At 38.7% G+C, this 16,170-nt stretch overlaps 1 protein-coding gene across 10 annotated transcripts in view; it reads left to right on the forward strand.

Moving 5' to 3' along the window:
* Window positions 1-16,170, forward strand: part of LOC139760778 (glutamyl aminopeptidase-like) — a 57,383-nt gene that overhangs the window by 16,942 nt on the left and 24,271 nt on the right. For all 10 annotated transcript variants that reach the window (XM_071684354.1, XM_071684355.1, XM_071684345.1 and 7 more), the window contains exons 9-13: window positions 2,652-2,786; window positions 4,156-4,320; window positions 8,685-8,818; window positions 12,327-12,433; window positions 12,808-12,929. In XM_071684354.1, coding sequence (XP_071540455.1) covers window positions 2,652-2,786; window positions 4,156-4,320; window positions 8,685-8,818; window positions 12,327-12,433; window positions 12,808-12,929 — 663 coding nt within the window. The remainder of the gene's footprint in view (window positions 1-2,651; window positions 2,787-4,155; window positions 4,321-8,684; window positions 8,819-12,326; window positions 12,434-12,807; window positions 12,930-16,170) is intronic.

Genomic DNA, 16,170 nt, shown 5'->3' on the forward strand with positions numbered 1-16,170 from the left:
TTCTCTTTTTTTAAAGCAATTGAAGAAGTGAGCAACAGGCATACTCTCTCATTGCCAAGCAGATGCACTGGAGTAGCTACCTTGTCACAACTTTTTCATAGTTATTGACTAATTTTAAGTTTAACTTTTTATGATATTGATTTTTGTTTGCTCATAGATGTGTTGATATGTGCATTAGATACAGACAGTCTCATAATGGGACTTAAGATAACTTGATACTGTGGAGAAATAAGCCTGTGTAATCAAAGTTTTGAAGCCTTTTAGAGGCATATTAGCAGTGGGTAAGGAAAAACTTTGCAGATATTTCATGAGAATTCATGTCAGTATGATGTTGATGTTGATTCAGAGTAAGCTTATAATTAGTTTTGCGGTAAAAGGATTGGCTAATTCCGTAACCTTAACTTATCAAAATTTTTATGCCTGGCCATGGATTGAAAACCCTGTTTAGTGGTTATCATGTACCTTTACGTAATTTTACCCTACCAGCTGATATCCATGTTATTCTAACTGAAGCTAGATTTCATGATAAGAGTATGCTACAAACATTTTGATGAAAGGTTTTACCTGAAATATCTAAGAAAAATTTTAATATGCTTTATTTTTTATTTATTTTATTTTTTGATGGAAAATAAAGATAACAGGATTTACCAAAAGTCAGTTTTCATTACACTCAACTAATATTAATAAGACTCATGCAGAATAGAAAATAATTTTACACTTGTGAATGCCATGTACATGTAGAAATTTTCTAAAAATCTGTATTTTGAATGCAATATATGACTTTACGTGTGGACAGAAAATTATAAGAAGTGTTAAGAGAACCATTGAGATTGAGAAGAAAGAATATAACCCACGCATATCCTCTGTATCATAGGTGATTAAGAGGGATGGGAGTTGGGGGCTAGAAATCCTCCCCTCCTGTAGTACTTTCTGAGAGGAAAAACAGAGGAAAGAGCTAGATGGGGATCTTTTATCCTCAAAGGCTCGATCATCTGTTATGGATGCTATCTTGCTCATGTGAGAAATAGCGAGTATGAATGATAAAAGAAAAATGTTTTAAGGACCACAATTTTCTTCACCACTTTTTCAGGCTTACGAGAGGGAGTTTTTTTTTTTTTTTTTTTTTTTTCATACTATTCGCCATTTCCCGCGATAGCAAGGTAGCGTTAAGAACAGAGGACTGGGCCTTTGAGGGAATATTCTCACCTGGCCCCCTTCTCTGTTCCTTCTTTTGGAAAAAAAAAAAACGAGAGGGGAGGATTTCCAGCCCCCCGCTCCCTTCCCTTTTAGTCGCCTTCTACGACACGCAGGGAATACGTGGGAGGTATTGGATGAAATACTGTTTTCTTTTGAACTCTACATATATTTTATTTGCAGCAAGCTTTTTGTGGATATCATAAAAGTATTTGAATGAATTATTCAAAATAATGTGGAACACTTGATTGATAACAATTGTTTATAATAACAGCTGTTTAAATGAAGGGCAGCATGGATTTGCATCAGGTGAAAGTCCACAGACTGAACTGCTGTTCCTTTACAAAAACATTTAGGAACCTCTGATTTAAGGAAGGAGAATAGGTACTGTTTTCCTTGATTTTGCTAAGGCAAAATGATCTACAGAATTCTGCTAGAAAGAGGAGTAAAATAGAATAGGTGAATGGTAAGATAAGATGAACGCAGGGCGGATTCTTTTGTGTAGACACTTCATAACTAGTGTCACAGGCTACTGTAAGATGGGGATTTATGCTCATATCCTCTATCATTGGCTGAAAGATTCAAGATGATCCTGACTTTCTAGGGAAAGACAAGACCCAATCTGTAGCTGTCTTTATAGGACGTATTGATGACTACCAATTTTTATTATTTTGAAACTCTAAGGGGCCTTTTTTAGTCTCTGTGTTGACCAACTCTGAAAAATTCAATTAATATATCACAAGATATCTAAAACACTTCACTACCTCCTATTTTTCTCCATTCAAACTTATATCACAACTAACTTGACCCTCAACCGTGCTGAACCTAATAACCTTTTTCTTGTTCACATTTACTCGCATTGTTCTCCTTTCACACTTGATCGACATTTCCTTATCTGCGAGGTAGTGCATATCCTTGTGGGTGCGCTATACATTTGGTGGAGGTGGAAATGTAGGAGATGGGTCTCTTGTTGCATATTCAGTTATGACACATCACTGTTTTTGACAGGAACATAAGCAAAAGTAAAGGATATGGGCAAACAAGTGAGGTAACATACCTTATGTGGCCATGGTATGGTGCTAATGTTTACAAGTAGATCCCTAGCAGAGGCAGTAGTAGAAGAAAGATGGAGGGGTTGAGTAAGCCTAGATGCAAAGTTAGTGGCACATTGCTATATATGGTTACTGTTTACACTTATTTATATGTACTGTATTGACAGTTCTCTTCTTTTTTCATACCTGTTAGCTTTTTTTTTTTTTTTTGCTTTAATGAGGTTGTGCCAGGAATAGATGCAGAAATTACTCTTTATTATTATTTCGGTAATTTTTTTCTTGACTGATTGCTTGCTCTGCTTGCACTTTTTGTAGGTAGTAGAATATGTAATTACTTTCTTTAGCTTTTTATAGTAAATTAGTGGAAGTATAGTAATTTTACTAAATGTTTTTGATACCGTACAGGATTCTCAGTTTCTGTCAAAGAGTCTCCAGGTGGTGATGGAGCTTGACTCATGCCTCAGTTCTCATCCCATTGTAAAGAGTGTGGCCACAACTGATCAGATTAATGCTATGTTTGATGTCATATCATACAAAAAGGTTGGTGATTACACTATATTGTATTATTTTGGGAATATTGGTATAGATTGTCTTTTATGCCTGATCCTCGTTCTTATACCAGGACAGAGTAAATAGGAGTAAAAATTGTGTCCTTTGATGATTTTGCCATACTTTATATAGGTATGCAACAGATTTATATACCGTATATTTCAGTTATGCACAGATGCTGGTATCATGATTTTAGTATGCTATAGGATATTACTGATGATAAAGAATACCATTCCTTAACAGCATATGATACAATCCTGACACTCTTATCTAGTAATATTAGAAATGTAATAAAACAAGTGTCAGGCATTTGCAAAGTTAGAAATTTTAAGTGTTTGATAATGATACTCAGTTTATATTTGTTTGGTTATATCCAATGTCATACTTAGTGACTTCAGTATTTTGAGTTTAATGATCACAAACATCGTGTGCTTTTCTGTGGAAATTTCTAAAGTATTTCTTATGTACGTAAGGATTTTGATGGTAATACTATGTGGGTATCTGAAGTGTGGATAACAGAGTCAGTTGTACATTAGTTTCTATTAACTGGTTAGGATAATTGTATCACATCTGAGAGATTTATGTGGTCATAAACTTTAAGTAAATTTGAGTGCTTCAGAATTTTATAATGAATACTAGTATCTTGTCACTAGTTGAAGTAAAGTTTACTGATTGAGTTACCAGAGACAGAATTTGAATTAGTTAGAAGAAAGAAAAGCTTAACCTGGAAAATGTCATTTGAAAGGGTCAGTTTTCTATTAAAGCTCAAAGATTGGTTCAGTGAGAAGTTATATACATATCCAGCACCTTCAGTGTTTCTTTCTCAGAAGTTTGATCCATAAAAGATATAAAAGGAAACACATATATGTGGTCAAGGAACTTGAAATTATTTTCAAATTCATTCAGTTCCTATTTATTTTTCAGTGAAATAAAGTTCAGAGTGAGGATATTTCTATTAGAATGCAAGAAGATAGGAGAGAGAGATATCCAAGTTAAAAGATGGTTGATGAATTAGAGTAATGGATTGCTTAAATGGACTGGAACCAGGAAAATGAAGATAGAGACCTATGGATAATAAGTTAGATAAATGGTAATGCAGATATTGCTAGAAGGTAAGTTAGATATGAATGATTGTGAGTGTGTATGTAAGACTGTCTGCTTGGCAAATACAATGCTATTAACATGACTCTTAGGTAACTGCATATTTGTTTAGGTACATAGATAGATATGTGTTGTCAGATTTCATCTTGTAAGTCACATGATGGTAGTTGTAGAATTATATTACCTACCTTTAACAGGATTTTTCACGGATTGTACCACTTTCTACCTGCATTTACAGTCTGTTATCATTTTTCAACAGGGTTCATCTGTGTTAAGAATGTTGGAGAACTTCATTGGAGAATCTACTTTTCAGACAGGCATTAATTCATTCTTAAAGAAATATGCCTATGGTAATGCAGTAACACAGAATTTGTGGGCAGAACTAACAGCTGCATGGACTGATAATGTTCCTGATGGTCAGAAGGTTGGGATTACTTTTGTTTGGTTTTGACACTTATTCTTTAATTCATAAGTTTACAAGCAGATCAATGAATTAGATGAAAATTTTCACTTAATTATGTGCCTCTTTTGTATGATTGGCATTGCTTGTTCAAACATTTCACTCTTGAACATATATTGATGTAGCTTTGTTTTGATTATGGTATGGTTTGTTGATATTATTGAGAAGTGTGCCCATGTTTACTGACTTATGATTTTGAGTAACAAAATTGGTTTTGGAATGGCATTTTATTGCCTGTGTTTTAATTTCTCTCTTTTAGCAACTGTGACTTAGAGTGTTCTCTTTTTATATTGTACTCTTGTGGTTGGACAGCAGCATTTTTCATAAGGTTGTGTTGGTATTGAGGTATTTAACCAAGAAAACTTGAATAATGTTTATTAGGTCAAGATTTGACAGCACTATCAATTTTGAAGCTTGAATAATATAATTGGTCTGTTTTTAGGAATATTATACACCTAAGTTGAGTGCTTGTCTGTACCAGTTGATGGATTATGATGAATCTCCATAGTGTGAGAAATATAGGTGTTCACTTAACCCAACTCAACAAATGATTATATATATATTTTTTTTTTTTTTTTTTTTTTTTTTTGCCGCTGTCTCCCGCGTTTGCGAGGTAGCGCAAGGAAACAGACGAAAGAAATGGCCCAACCCACCCCCATACACATGTATATACATACGTCCACACACGCAAATATACATACCTACACAGCTTTCCATGGTTTACCCCAGACGCTTCACATGCCCTGATTCAATCCACTGACAGCACGTCAACCCCGATATACCACATTGCTCCAATTCACTCTATTCCTTGCCCTCCTTTCACCCTCCTGCATGTTCAGGCCCCGATCACACAAAATCTTTTTCACTCCATCTTTCCACCTCCAATTTGGTCTCCCTCTTCTCCTCGTTCCCTCCACCTCCGACACATATATCCTCTTGGTCAATCTTTCCTCACTCATTCTCTCCATGTGCCCAAACCATTTCAAAACACCCTCTTCTGCTCTCTCAACCAAGCTCTTTTTATTTCCACACATCTCTCTTACCCTTACATTACTTACTTGATCAAACCACCTCACACCACACATTGTCCTCAAACATCTCATTTCCAGCACATCCATCCTCCTGCGCACCACTCTATCCATAGCCCACGCCTCGCAACCATACAACATTGTTGGAAGCACTATTCCTTCAAACATACCCATTTTTGCTTTCCGAGATAATGTTCTCGACTTCCACACATTCTTCAAGGCTCCCAAAATTTTCGCCCCCTCCCCCACCCTATGATCCACTTCCGCTTCCATGGTTCCATCCGCTGCCAGATCCACTCCCAGATATCTAAAACACCTCACTTCCTCCAGTTTTTCTCCATTCAAACTCACCTCCTAATTGACTTGACCCTCAACCCTACTGTACCTAATAACCTTGCTCTTATTCTCATTTACTCTTAACTTTCTTCTTTCACACACTTTACCAAACTCAGTCACCAGCTTCTGCAGTTTCTCACATGAATCAGCCACCAGCGCTGTATCATCAGCGAACAACAACTGACTCACTTCCCAAGCTCTCTCATCCCCAACAGACTTCATACTTGCCCCTCTTTCCAAAACTCTTGCATTCACCTCCCTAACAACCCCATCCATAAACAAATTAAACAACCATGGAGACATCACACACCCCTGCCGCAAACCTACATTCACTGAGAACCAATCACTTTGCTCTCTTCCTACACGTACACATGCCTTACATCCTCAATAAAAACTTTTCACTGCTTCTAACAACTTGCCTCCCACACCATATATTCTTAATACCTTCCACAGAGCATCTCTATCAACTCTATCATATGCCTTCTCCAGATCCATAAATGCTACATACAAATCCATTTGCTTTTCTAAGTATTTCTCACATACATTCTTCAAAGCAAACACCTGATCCACACATCCTCTACCACTTCTGAAACCACACTGCTCTTCCCCAATCTGTATTTTTTTTTTTTTTCATACTATTCGCCATTTCCCGCGATAGTGAGGTAGCGTTAAGAACAGAGGACTGGGCCTTTGAGGGAATACCCTCACCTGGCCCCCTTCTCTGTTCCCTCTTTTTGAAAAAAAAAAATGTGTGGTGTGAGGTGGTTTGATCGAGTAAGTAATGTAAGGGTAAGAGAGATGTGTGGAAATAAAAAGAGCGTGGTTGAGAGAGCAGAAGAGGGTGTTTTGAAATGGTTTGGGCACATGGAAAGAATGAGTGAGGAAAGATTGACCAAGAGGATATATGTGTCGGAGGTGGAGGGAACGAGGAGAAGTGGGAGACCAAATTGGAGGTGGAAAGATGGAGTGAAAAAGATTTTGTGTGATCGGGGCCTGAACATGCAGGAGGGTGAAAGGAGGGCAAGGAATAGAGTGAATTGGATCGATGTGGTATACCGGGGTTGACGTGATGTCAGTGGATTGAATCAGGGCATGTGAAGCGTCTGGGGTAAACCATGGAAAGCTGTGTGGGGCCTGGATGTGGAAAGGGAGCTGTGGTTTCGGGCATTATTGCGTGACAGCTGGAGACTGAGTGTGAACGAATGGGACCTTTGTTGTCTTTTCCTAGTGCTACCTCGCACACATGAGGGGGGAGGGGGATGGTATTCCATGTGTGGCGAGGTGGCGATGGGAGTGAATGGGGGCAGACAGTGTGAATTGTGTGCATGGGTATATATGTATGTGTCTGTGTGTGTATATATATGTGTACATTGGGATATATAGGTATGTATATTTGCGTGTGTGTGTGTGTGTACATTGTGTATGGGGGTGGGTTGGGCCATTTTCTTTCGTCTGTTTCCTTGTGCTACCTCGCTAGCGCGGGAGACAGCGACAAAGCAAAATAAAAAAAAAATAAATATTTCTTTTCTTTTTCTTTCAAACTATTCGCCATTTCCCGCGTTAGTGAGGTAGCGTTAAGAACAGAGGACTGGGCCTTTGAGGGAATATCCTCACTTGGCCCCCTTCTCTGTTCCTTCTTTTGGAAAATTAAAAAAAAAAAAAAAATAATAACCTTCTCTGTTCCCTCTTTTGGAAAATTAAAAAAAAAAGTGAGAGGGGAGGATTTCCAGCCCCCCGCTCCCTCCCCCTTTTAGTCGCCTTCTACGACACGCAGGGAATACGTGGGAAGTATTCTTTCTCCCCTATCCCCAGGGATATATATATATATTTATTTATTTATTTTTATTTATTTATTTTGCTTTGTTGCTGTCTCCCGCATGTGCGTGAGGTAGTGCTAGGAAAAGACAACAAAGGCCACATTCGTTCACACTTGGTCTCTAGCTGTCATGTATAATGCACCGAAACCACAGCTCCCTTTTTTTTCATACTATTCATCATTTCCCGCACTAGCGAGGTAGTGTTTAGCACAGAGGACTAAGCCTTTGATGAAATATTCTCACTTGGCCCCCTTCTCTGTTCCTCTTTTGGAAAATTAAGAAAATATATACTTTGAACCAGGGCATGTGAAGCTGCCAGGGTAAACCATGGAAAGTTTTGTGGGGCCTGGATGTGGAAAGGGAGCTGTGGTTTTGGTGCATTACACCTGACAGCTAGAGACTTAGTGTGAACGAATGTAGCCTTGTTGTCTTTTCCTAGCACTACCTCACGCGCACACGGGGGGAGGGGCTGCCATTTCATGTGTGTCGGGTTGGCAGCGGGAATGGATGAAGGCAGCATGTATGAATATGTACGTGTATATATATGTATATGTCTATGTATGTATTGCTCAAAATCTTTTTCACTCCATCTCTAATTTGGTCTCCTGCTTCTCCTTGTTCCCTCCACCTCTAAGACATATATCTTCTTTGTCAATCTTTCCTCACTCATTTTCTCCATATGTCCAAACCATTTCAACACACCCTCTTCTGCTCTCTCTACAGCACTTTTTATTTCCCCACATCTCTCTTACCCTTTCATTACTTTATCAATCAAACCACCTCACACCACTTATTGTTCTCAAGCATTTCATTTCTAACGCATCCACCCTCCTCCATACAACCCTATCTAAAGCCCATGCCTCACAACCATATAACATTGTTGGAATTACTATTCCTTCAAACATACCCATTCCCATTTACACTTGATCGCTGTTTCCCATGTCAGTGAGATAGCACCAGGAACAAACAAAGAAAGGCCTCATACGCTCACATCCATTCTCTAATTGTCATGTGTAATGCACTTACGTACATTTTGAATATGTGTAGTTGTATATGTATTTACAATTATCGTAGAATTAATTTCTATGAAAGATTCCTGGTATTGTAGATATACCACCTTATTTTAGAAAAATTTTTCTCTACACAGGGTGACGTAGGGGATATTATGGACACCTGGACACAGCAGATGGGGTACCCTGTGGTCTCTGTGGTTCGCACTTCCCCAGACACCCTATTGATGACACAAAAGCGATTTCTTCAGGATCCCAAAGCTGATTATGAGTAAGAGCTAGGCCCCAATGTATCCACCGCACAGTTAACATTCCCCATTTAAGTGCTTTGACAAGTTGTTTGAATAAGTCAGGCTGCATTTAGCAGAGATGAAGGTTTTTGATCACAGTTTCACCCAAACATGGCTCATATTTTGGATAATGTGGCTCAGCTCCAGCAATCAAGATGATATGCGTAAATGAATAATTTGGGCCCATTGTTACCTTAGGATATTACAGAACCATCCTTCTTAAGACTGAAGGCACACTTCAGTGAGTAGGTAAGAGCACTAGAAGTGAGTGATTTACCCAAGATAATAGGAATTAAAAGAAAATACGTGTATAGGGTTACATTGATATAAAAAAGGTGATTTATGTAAAACTTTTTGTTAGATAGTAACGTACACAAAATTATGTTGTGTTGTTCTGGATATGGACATCCAGAACATTTAACTTAACTTGTTGACTCTGGCTACTCTCGATATTTAATGAAGCTCATTGCAGCACTTAAGTAAATTTGAAAATTGACATAGGAAATGGCAATCAAGAATGATAAGATATTGCAAAACAATGGTTTTGATGCATTGTACATGACAGCTAGAGACTGAGTGTGAATGAATGTGGCCATTGGTGTCTTTTCCTAGTGCTACTTCGCACACATGTGGGGGAAGGGGGTTGTCATTTCATGTGTGGTGGGGTGGCGACGGGAATGAATAAGGGCAGACAGTATGAATTATGTATATGTGTATATATGTATATGTCTGTGTGTGTATATATATGCATACGTTGAGATGTATAGGTATGTATATGTGCATGTGTGGACGTGTATGCATATACATGTGTATGTGGGTGGGTTGGGCCATTCTTTCATCTGTTTCATACTATTCGCCGTTTCCTGCATTAGCAAGGTAGCATTAAGAACAGAGGACTGGGCCTTTGAGGGAATATCCTCACCTGGCCCCCTTCTCTGTTCCTTCTTTTAGAAAAAAAAAAAAAAAAGAGGGGAGGATTTTCAGCCACCCGCTCCCTCCCCTTTTAGTCGCCTTCTGCGACATGCAGGGAATATGTGGGAAGTATTCTTTCTCCCATATCCCCAGGGAAATCCTCCCTGCATGTTTTTTTTTTTTTTTTTTTTTTTTTTTTTTTTTTTTTTCAAAAAGAAGGAACAGAGAAGGGGGCCAGGTGAGGATATTCCCTCAAAAGCCCCATCCTCTGTTCTTAATGCTACCTTGCTAATGCGGGAAATGGCGAATAGTATGAAAGAAAAGAAATATATATATTATATTTCTCCTGTATGTTCAGGCCCTGATCGCTCAAAATCTTTTTCACTCCATCCTTCCACCTCCAATTTGGTCTCCCACTGGACATATCAACATACACGTACACAGACATATACATACATACACATGTACATATTCGTACTTGCTTGCCTTCATGCATTCCTGTTGCTACCCTGCCCCTCGGGAAAACAGCATTGCAATCCCCTGCTTCAGCAAGGTAGTGCCAGGAATACATACAAAAAGGCCACATTTGTTCACACTCAGTCTCTAGCTGTCCTGTGTAATGCACCAAAACCACAGCTTCCTATTCACATCCAGCCCCCACAGAACTTTCCATGGTTTACCCCAGATGCTTCACATGCCCTAGATGTGAATAGGGAGCTGTGGTTTCTGTGCATTACACATGACAGTGCACTAATGTAGATGTTACTTGCAATATAAATGGAAATGGCTTAGATGTTGGAGTTCACTGTTTATGGAGACTCTTTTGCCATAGCACCCCCTTGAGGGGGTTCCCAGAGGGAATGGACATAGAGATATAGATAGAAAGATACTGGTTTATATTTCCAAAGACCTCTGTCTCCTGAGGAAAACATCCTTCAAATTTAAATGCAATTGTTGCATAACTTGTTCCATGTGATCATGAATAGTAGGCTAAGTGCAAGGGTAGTAGAGGTGTAGGTGGTTGGTTCCCATCCTTTATCCTTTATTCCTGTTGAAATCTTTCTCTTACTCTCTTATTTTTTCACAGATCACCTTTTCTTTCTCTTCACTTTCCACAACAGCTTCCATACCTAATGAAGCATGTTCCTCCTTATTGCTTGTCTTACTCTTTATGCATTTTCATCAGGTTCATTGTGCACACAAGCTGGGAGATCAGCATATGTGCAACAACATTGTTGATTGCAGGGGCACTGAGGAGAGCAGAATATTTTTTCCTGGATTTGTTGATTGATGGATTAGACTTCATTAGTTTACTTATATTACTATGATTCATCTGGAGATTTAAACTGTGGCAGGAAAGGTTACAGTATGATATGATGTTGGCTGTTGTGCTATAAGAAAATATCATATGATATTTGCTGCCAATTAATGTTTGATGGCTTGTCATTAAGTTGAAGAAGATTTATGATGTCACAATTGACTCTTTTGCCATGGCCAACCCCTTGAGGGAGTTCCTCAAGAAAACAGGCATCATAGATATAGATAGATAGTTGAAGATTAGAATGAGAAAGGTAGACTACACAAGACATGGATATATTTTTTAGATTAGTTGTAAATAGAAGGTGTAGGAATCTGAAAACACTGCACAAGAGTTGCCTTATGCCAGTAGCAGTGAGGATTTTTCCAAAGGGAATGGATGCCAGAAATATGGATAGATAGATAGTATAGAATTGTATGAGTTGATGTAACCACTGGAATAGATTATAGAATTTTAGGAGTAAATACCACCATTTGAATAACTGCCAATCATGTACAGTGAGGACATTTGTAATTAGTTATGTGTGAAAGGGACTAAAGACAGCTTTTAGAAAATGAATACTGATGCAGAGAAAATGTATATGAAAAATGAAAAAAATATGGAAATCATGATTCACTTAGTTTTCCTAAATAGGCATTGAAGATATGTATGGTTATAGTTATCAGTTTATCAGTATTTCTAGTTGATTAGCATGATGAGTTTCCTCTTGTTCATAAATGCTTATATTTCCCTTATTTCATACGATGCAGAATCCTTATGTTTCACCTCCTGTACTTTGGAAGTTTAGTTTGGCATATAGCTGAATAATAGGGATTAATATAATGCTCTAAACTTCTTGATGGTACAATTATCTCTTTAAGGTGAAAATTAATTATCCTTGCATTCAGTTATCTATCTATTTGTATCTCTGATGCTTGTTCTATTCTGGAACTCCTTTAAGGGAGTGGCCATGGCAATAGAGGCTCCATAGCTAGTGAACTCCAGTGCTGCTTCTTTTCCTTTAGTGCCTCACTCTTTACAGGCTATTGGCAGAGGGTAAGTCAAGCACAATGTTTGCAGATTTATGATTTCCAGATTTTTTCATTTTTCATATGTTTTTACTTAGTAGTTCATATATTCTTGGAAGAGTACCATCATCTTATTTGATGAATTATATAATGAGTTTTTTATAAACTGGATTGTCTCTGATGATCTCCAAAAAAAAGTTGTAAATGGCTCTTATTAAAAAAAGTAAATGTTATTTTTATCTCTCCCAACAGTCCTACAGAGTCTGAGTTCAGATACAAATGGGACATTCCAATAAGTTACATCACATCCTCTAACCCTTCCATCCAGAGGACATGGCTCTACCAGGAAAAAGATGATTGTAAGTCATTATATGCAGGCTCTACCAGGGAGAGGACAATTGAAGGTCATTTATCTACAGCCTTAAAGGAACTATCTTAGACTCTACAAGTAACTTTGAGTATATGACATATTTCTTCCTAGTAATGATGTATTTTCCATAGATATTTTCATGTGCTTTTTCTCATTTTAATTTGCACCAGGAACCTCATGCCCCATGTTATAAGTTCAACTGCTACTTCAGCTGCCATTGCATTCAGATCCCTTAGCACTGTAATTCAGTGCCTTACATCAAATCTGCAAAAGCACTCATTCAGCTCCTCCAAAAATGTATTCTTTTCTTCATCACTCATCTTACTTCATAGAAATGATCATGTAGATTACTTTCAATTTCAGTGAGGCTAAAATTAGACCCAGGAATAACATGGGTTAAGGTGAACATACAGCAGAAGGGCTACTACCGTGTCAACTATGAACCTGACATGTGGAATCAACTAGGAGAGCTTTGTGCTGCAAAGGTTAGTTGGAGAAGCACAATTTACAAAGAAACAATCACTTGATATATGAATTTTCAGTTTTCATTTTTTGTTGCTCTGGGTCTTGTTGATAGTATTCTCCACATTCTTTTAAGAGGAAACTGTGGAGACCATTTCTATAGAAGCCTGCCTAATGAAAGGCAGAAAGGTAAGGCATGTGAAGCAGCCTGGGTAAACTATGGAAAGTATTGTGGGGCCTGGTTGTGGTAAGGGTGCTATGTTTTTGGTACTTTACACATGACAGTTAGAGGATGGATGTTAGTGGATGTGGCCTTTCGTCATCTGTTCCTGGCATTACCATGCTAACGCAGAAAAGGATAATCAAGTATGGAAAAATTAATTGCTGTTTCCTGTGGGGCAGGGTAGCATTGGAAATGGATGAAGGCAAGCAAGTATGAATATGTACATGTGTATATGTATGTATGTATGTGTATGTGTAGCATATGTATGTATAATGTTTATATGTATATGTGCATGTATGGTTGTTTATGTATATATATGTGTATATGAGTGGATGGGCCATTCTTTGTCTGTTTCCTGGCACTCCCTCCCTGACGCAGGAAATGGCGATTGCTACCCCCTGCTTGAGAGAGATAGTGCTAGGAAAACAGACAAAATAGGCCACTTTTTGTTCACACTCACTCTCTAGCTGTTTTGTGTTATGTGTCAAAACCACAGCTCCCTATCCACATCCAGGCCCCATAGACCTTTCCATGGTTTACCCCAGATGTTTCACATACTCTGGTTCAGTTCATTGACAGCGTGTCAACCCTGGTCTACCACATCGTTCCAGTTCACTCTATTCCTAGCACGCCTCTCATTCTCCTGTATGCTCAGGCCCTGGTTGCTCAAAATCTTTTTCACTCTATCCTATAACCTCCAATTTGGTCTCCTGCTTCTTGTTCCTTCCACCTCTGAAATATATATCCTCATTGTCAATCTTTCCTCACTCATTCTCTCCATTTTTCCAAACCACTTCAACACACCCTCTTCCCACATTAGTGAGGTAGCACTAGGAACAGATGAAGAAAGGTGACATCCACTCACACCCATTCTCTAGCTGTCTTGTGTAGTGTAACGAAACCACAGCACCCTATATTCCACTGCTGTTACTCAACAAACACAAGGCTTCTATGGTTCTTACATTTTTTCCTGGTTGAATTTTCTTAAGGGTTCCTCCACACATTTGCTTCATCTTTTTCTACATCATGCATAGGAACTTTTGCAACTAGGTCACAAAATCCACCTCCTTTTGGCAACCCTTCCCTCCTGCATTCTGTCTAAATGTTCAAGCCATTTTGTCTGTTGTTTCTGTACTTCTTGGTATTCAGATTGTACCCAATGTCTGCCTTATTCTTTCATTTAGTTCTAACTTTATCCATGGCTCTTACTTATATATTATATGACAGGCATATCTTCCATTTTACCATCCTTCTCCCTTCAGAGACAGAATTAAGGCTCGTATATTATATATATAAGTTTGTTGAGTATTCCTGGTAAATTATATGGGAGGGTATTGATTGAGAGGGTGAAGGCATGTACAGAGCATCAGATTGGGGAAGAGCAGTGTGGTTTCAGAAGTGGTAGAGGATGTGTGGATCAGGTGTTTGCTTTGAAGAATGTATGTGAGAAATACTTAGAAAAGCAAATGGATTTGTATGTAGCATTTATGGATCTGGAGAAGGCATAAGATAGAGTTGATAGAGATGCTCTGTGGAAGGTATTAAGAATATATGATGAGGGAGGCAAGTTGTTAGAAGCAGTGAAAAGTTTTTATCGAGGATGTAAGGCATGTGTACGTGTAGGAAGAGAGGAAAGTGATTGGTTCTCAGTGAATGTAGGTTTGCGGCAGGGGTGTGTGATGTCTCCATGGTTGTTTGATTTGTTTATGGATGGGGTTGTTAGGGAGGTGAATGCAAGAGTTTTGGAAAGAGGGGCAAGTATGAAGTCTGTTGTGGATGAGAGAGCTTGGGAAGTGAGTCAGTTGTCGTTCGCTGATGATACAGCGCTGGTGGCTGATTCATGTGAGAAACTGCCGAAGCTGGTGACTGAGTTTGGTAAAGTGTGTGAAAGAAGAAAGTTAAGAGTAAATGTGAATAAGAGCAAGGTTATTAGGTACAGTAGGGTTGAGGGTCAAGGCAATTGGGAGGTAAGTTTGAATGGAGAAAAACTGGAGGAAGTAAAGTGTTTTAGATATCTGGGAGTGGATCTGGCAGCGGATGGAACCATGGAAGCGGAAGTGGATCATTGGGTGGGGGAGGGGGCGAAAATCCTGGGAGCCTTGAAGAATGTGTGGAAGTCGAGAACATTATCTCGGAAAGCAAAAATGGGTATGTTTGAAGGAATAGTGGTTCCAACAATATTGTATGGTTGCGAGGCGTGGGCTATGGATAGAGTTGTGCGCAGGAGGGTGGATGTGCTGGAAATGAGATGTTTGAGGACAATGTGTTGTGTGAGGTGGTTTGATCGAGTAAGTAAGGGTAAGAGAGATGTGTGGAAATAAAAAGAGCGTGGTTGAGAGAGCAGAAGAGGGTGTTTTGAGATGGTTTGGGCACATGGAGAGAATGAGTGAGGAAAGATTGACCAAGAGGATATATGTGTCGGAGGTGGAGGGAACGAGGAGAAGTGGGAGACCAAATTGGAGGTGGAAAGATGGATTGAAAAAGATTTTTTTGTGTGTGATCGGGGCCTGAACATGCAGGAGGGTGAAAGGAGGGCTAGGAATAGAGTGAATTGGATCGATGTGGTATATCGGGGTTGACGTGCTGTCAGTGGATTGAATCAGGGCATGTGAAGCGTCTGGGGTAAACCATGGAAAGCTGTGTAGGTATGTATATTTGCGTGTGTGGACGTGTATGTATATACATGTGTATGGGGGTGGATTGAGCCATTTCTTTCGTCTGTTTCCTTGTGCTACCTCGCAAACGCGGGAGACAGCGACAAAGCAAAAAAAAAAAATATATTATATGACAGGTATATTTTCCATTTTACCATCCCTCTTCCTTCAGGGGTAGAATTAATGTGAAAGAAAATAAATTTTGTTTGGAGAGTAATTTTTGTAATCCTACAAAAGATTTTGAAGGACAAATGTTACACATTATTATACAGTACTAGCAGGTATTCCCCTGTGGAAATGTTCTGACATTCACTTAACAAGATATTGTACAGTAATGGATTTGATACCAATTGTTTACAAAAAGTGATAGTCTAATTTTCTTGTTTA

This window comes from Panulirus ornatus, chromosome 38 (genome assembly GCF_036320965.1).
Source record: "Panulirus ornatus isolate Po-2019 chromosome 38, ASM3632096v1, whole genome shotgun sequence".
Classification (NCBI taxonomy): domain Eukaryota; kingdom Metazoa; phylum Arthropoda; class Malacostraca; order Decapoda; family Palinuridae; genus Panulirus; species Panulirus ornatus.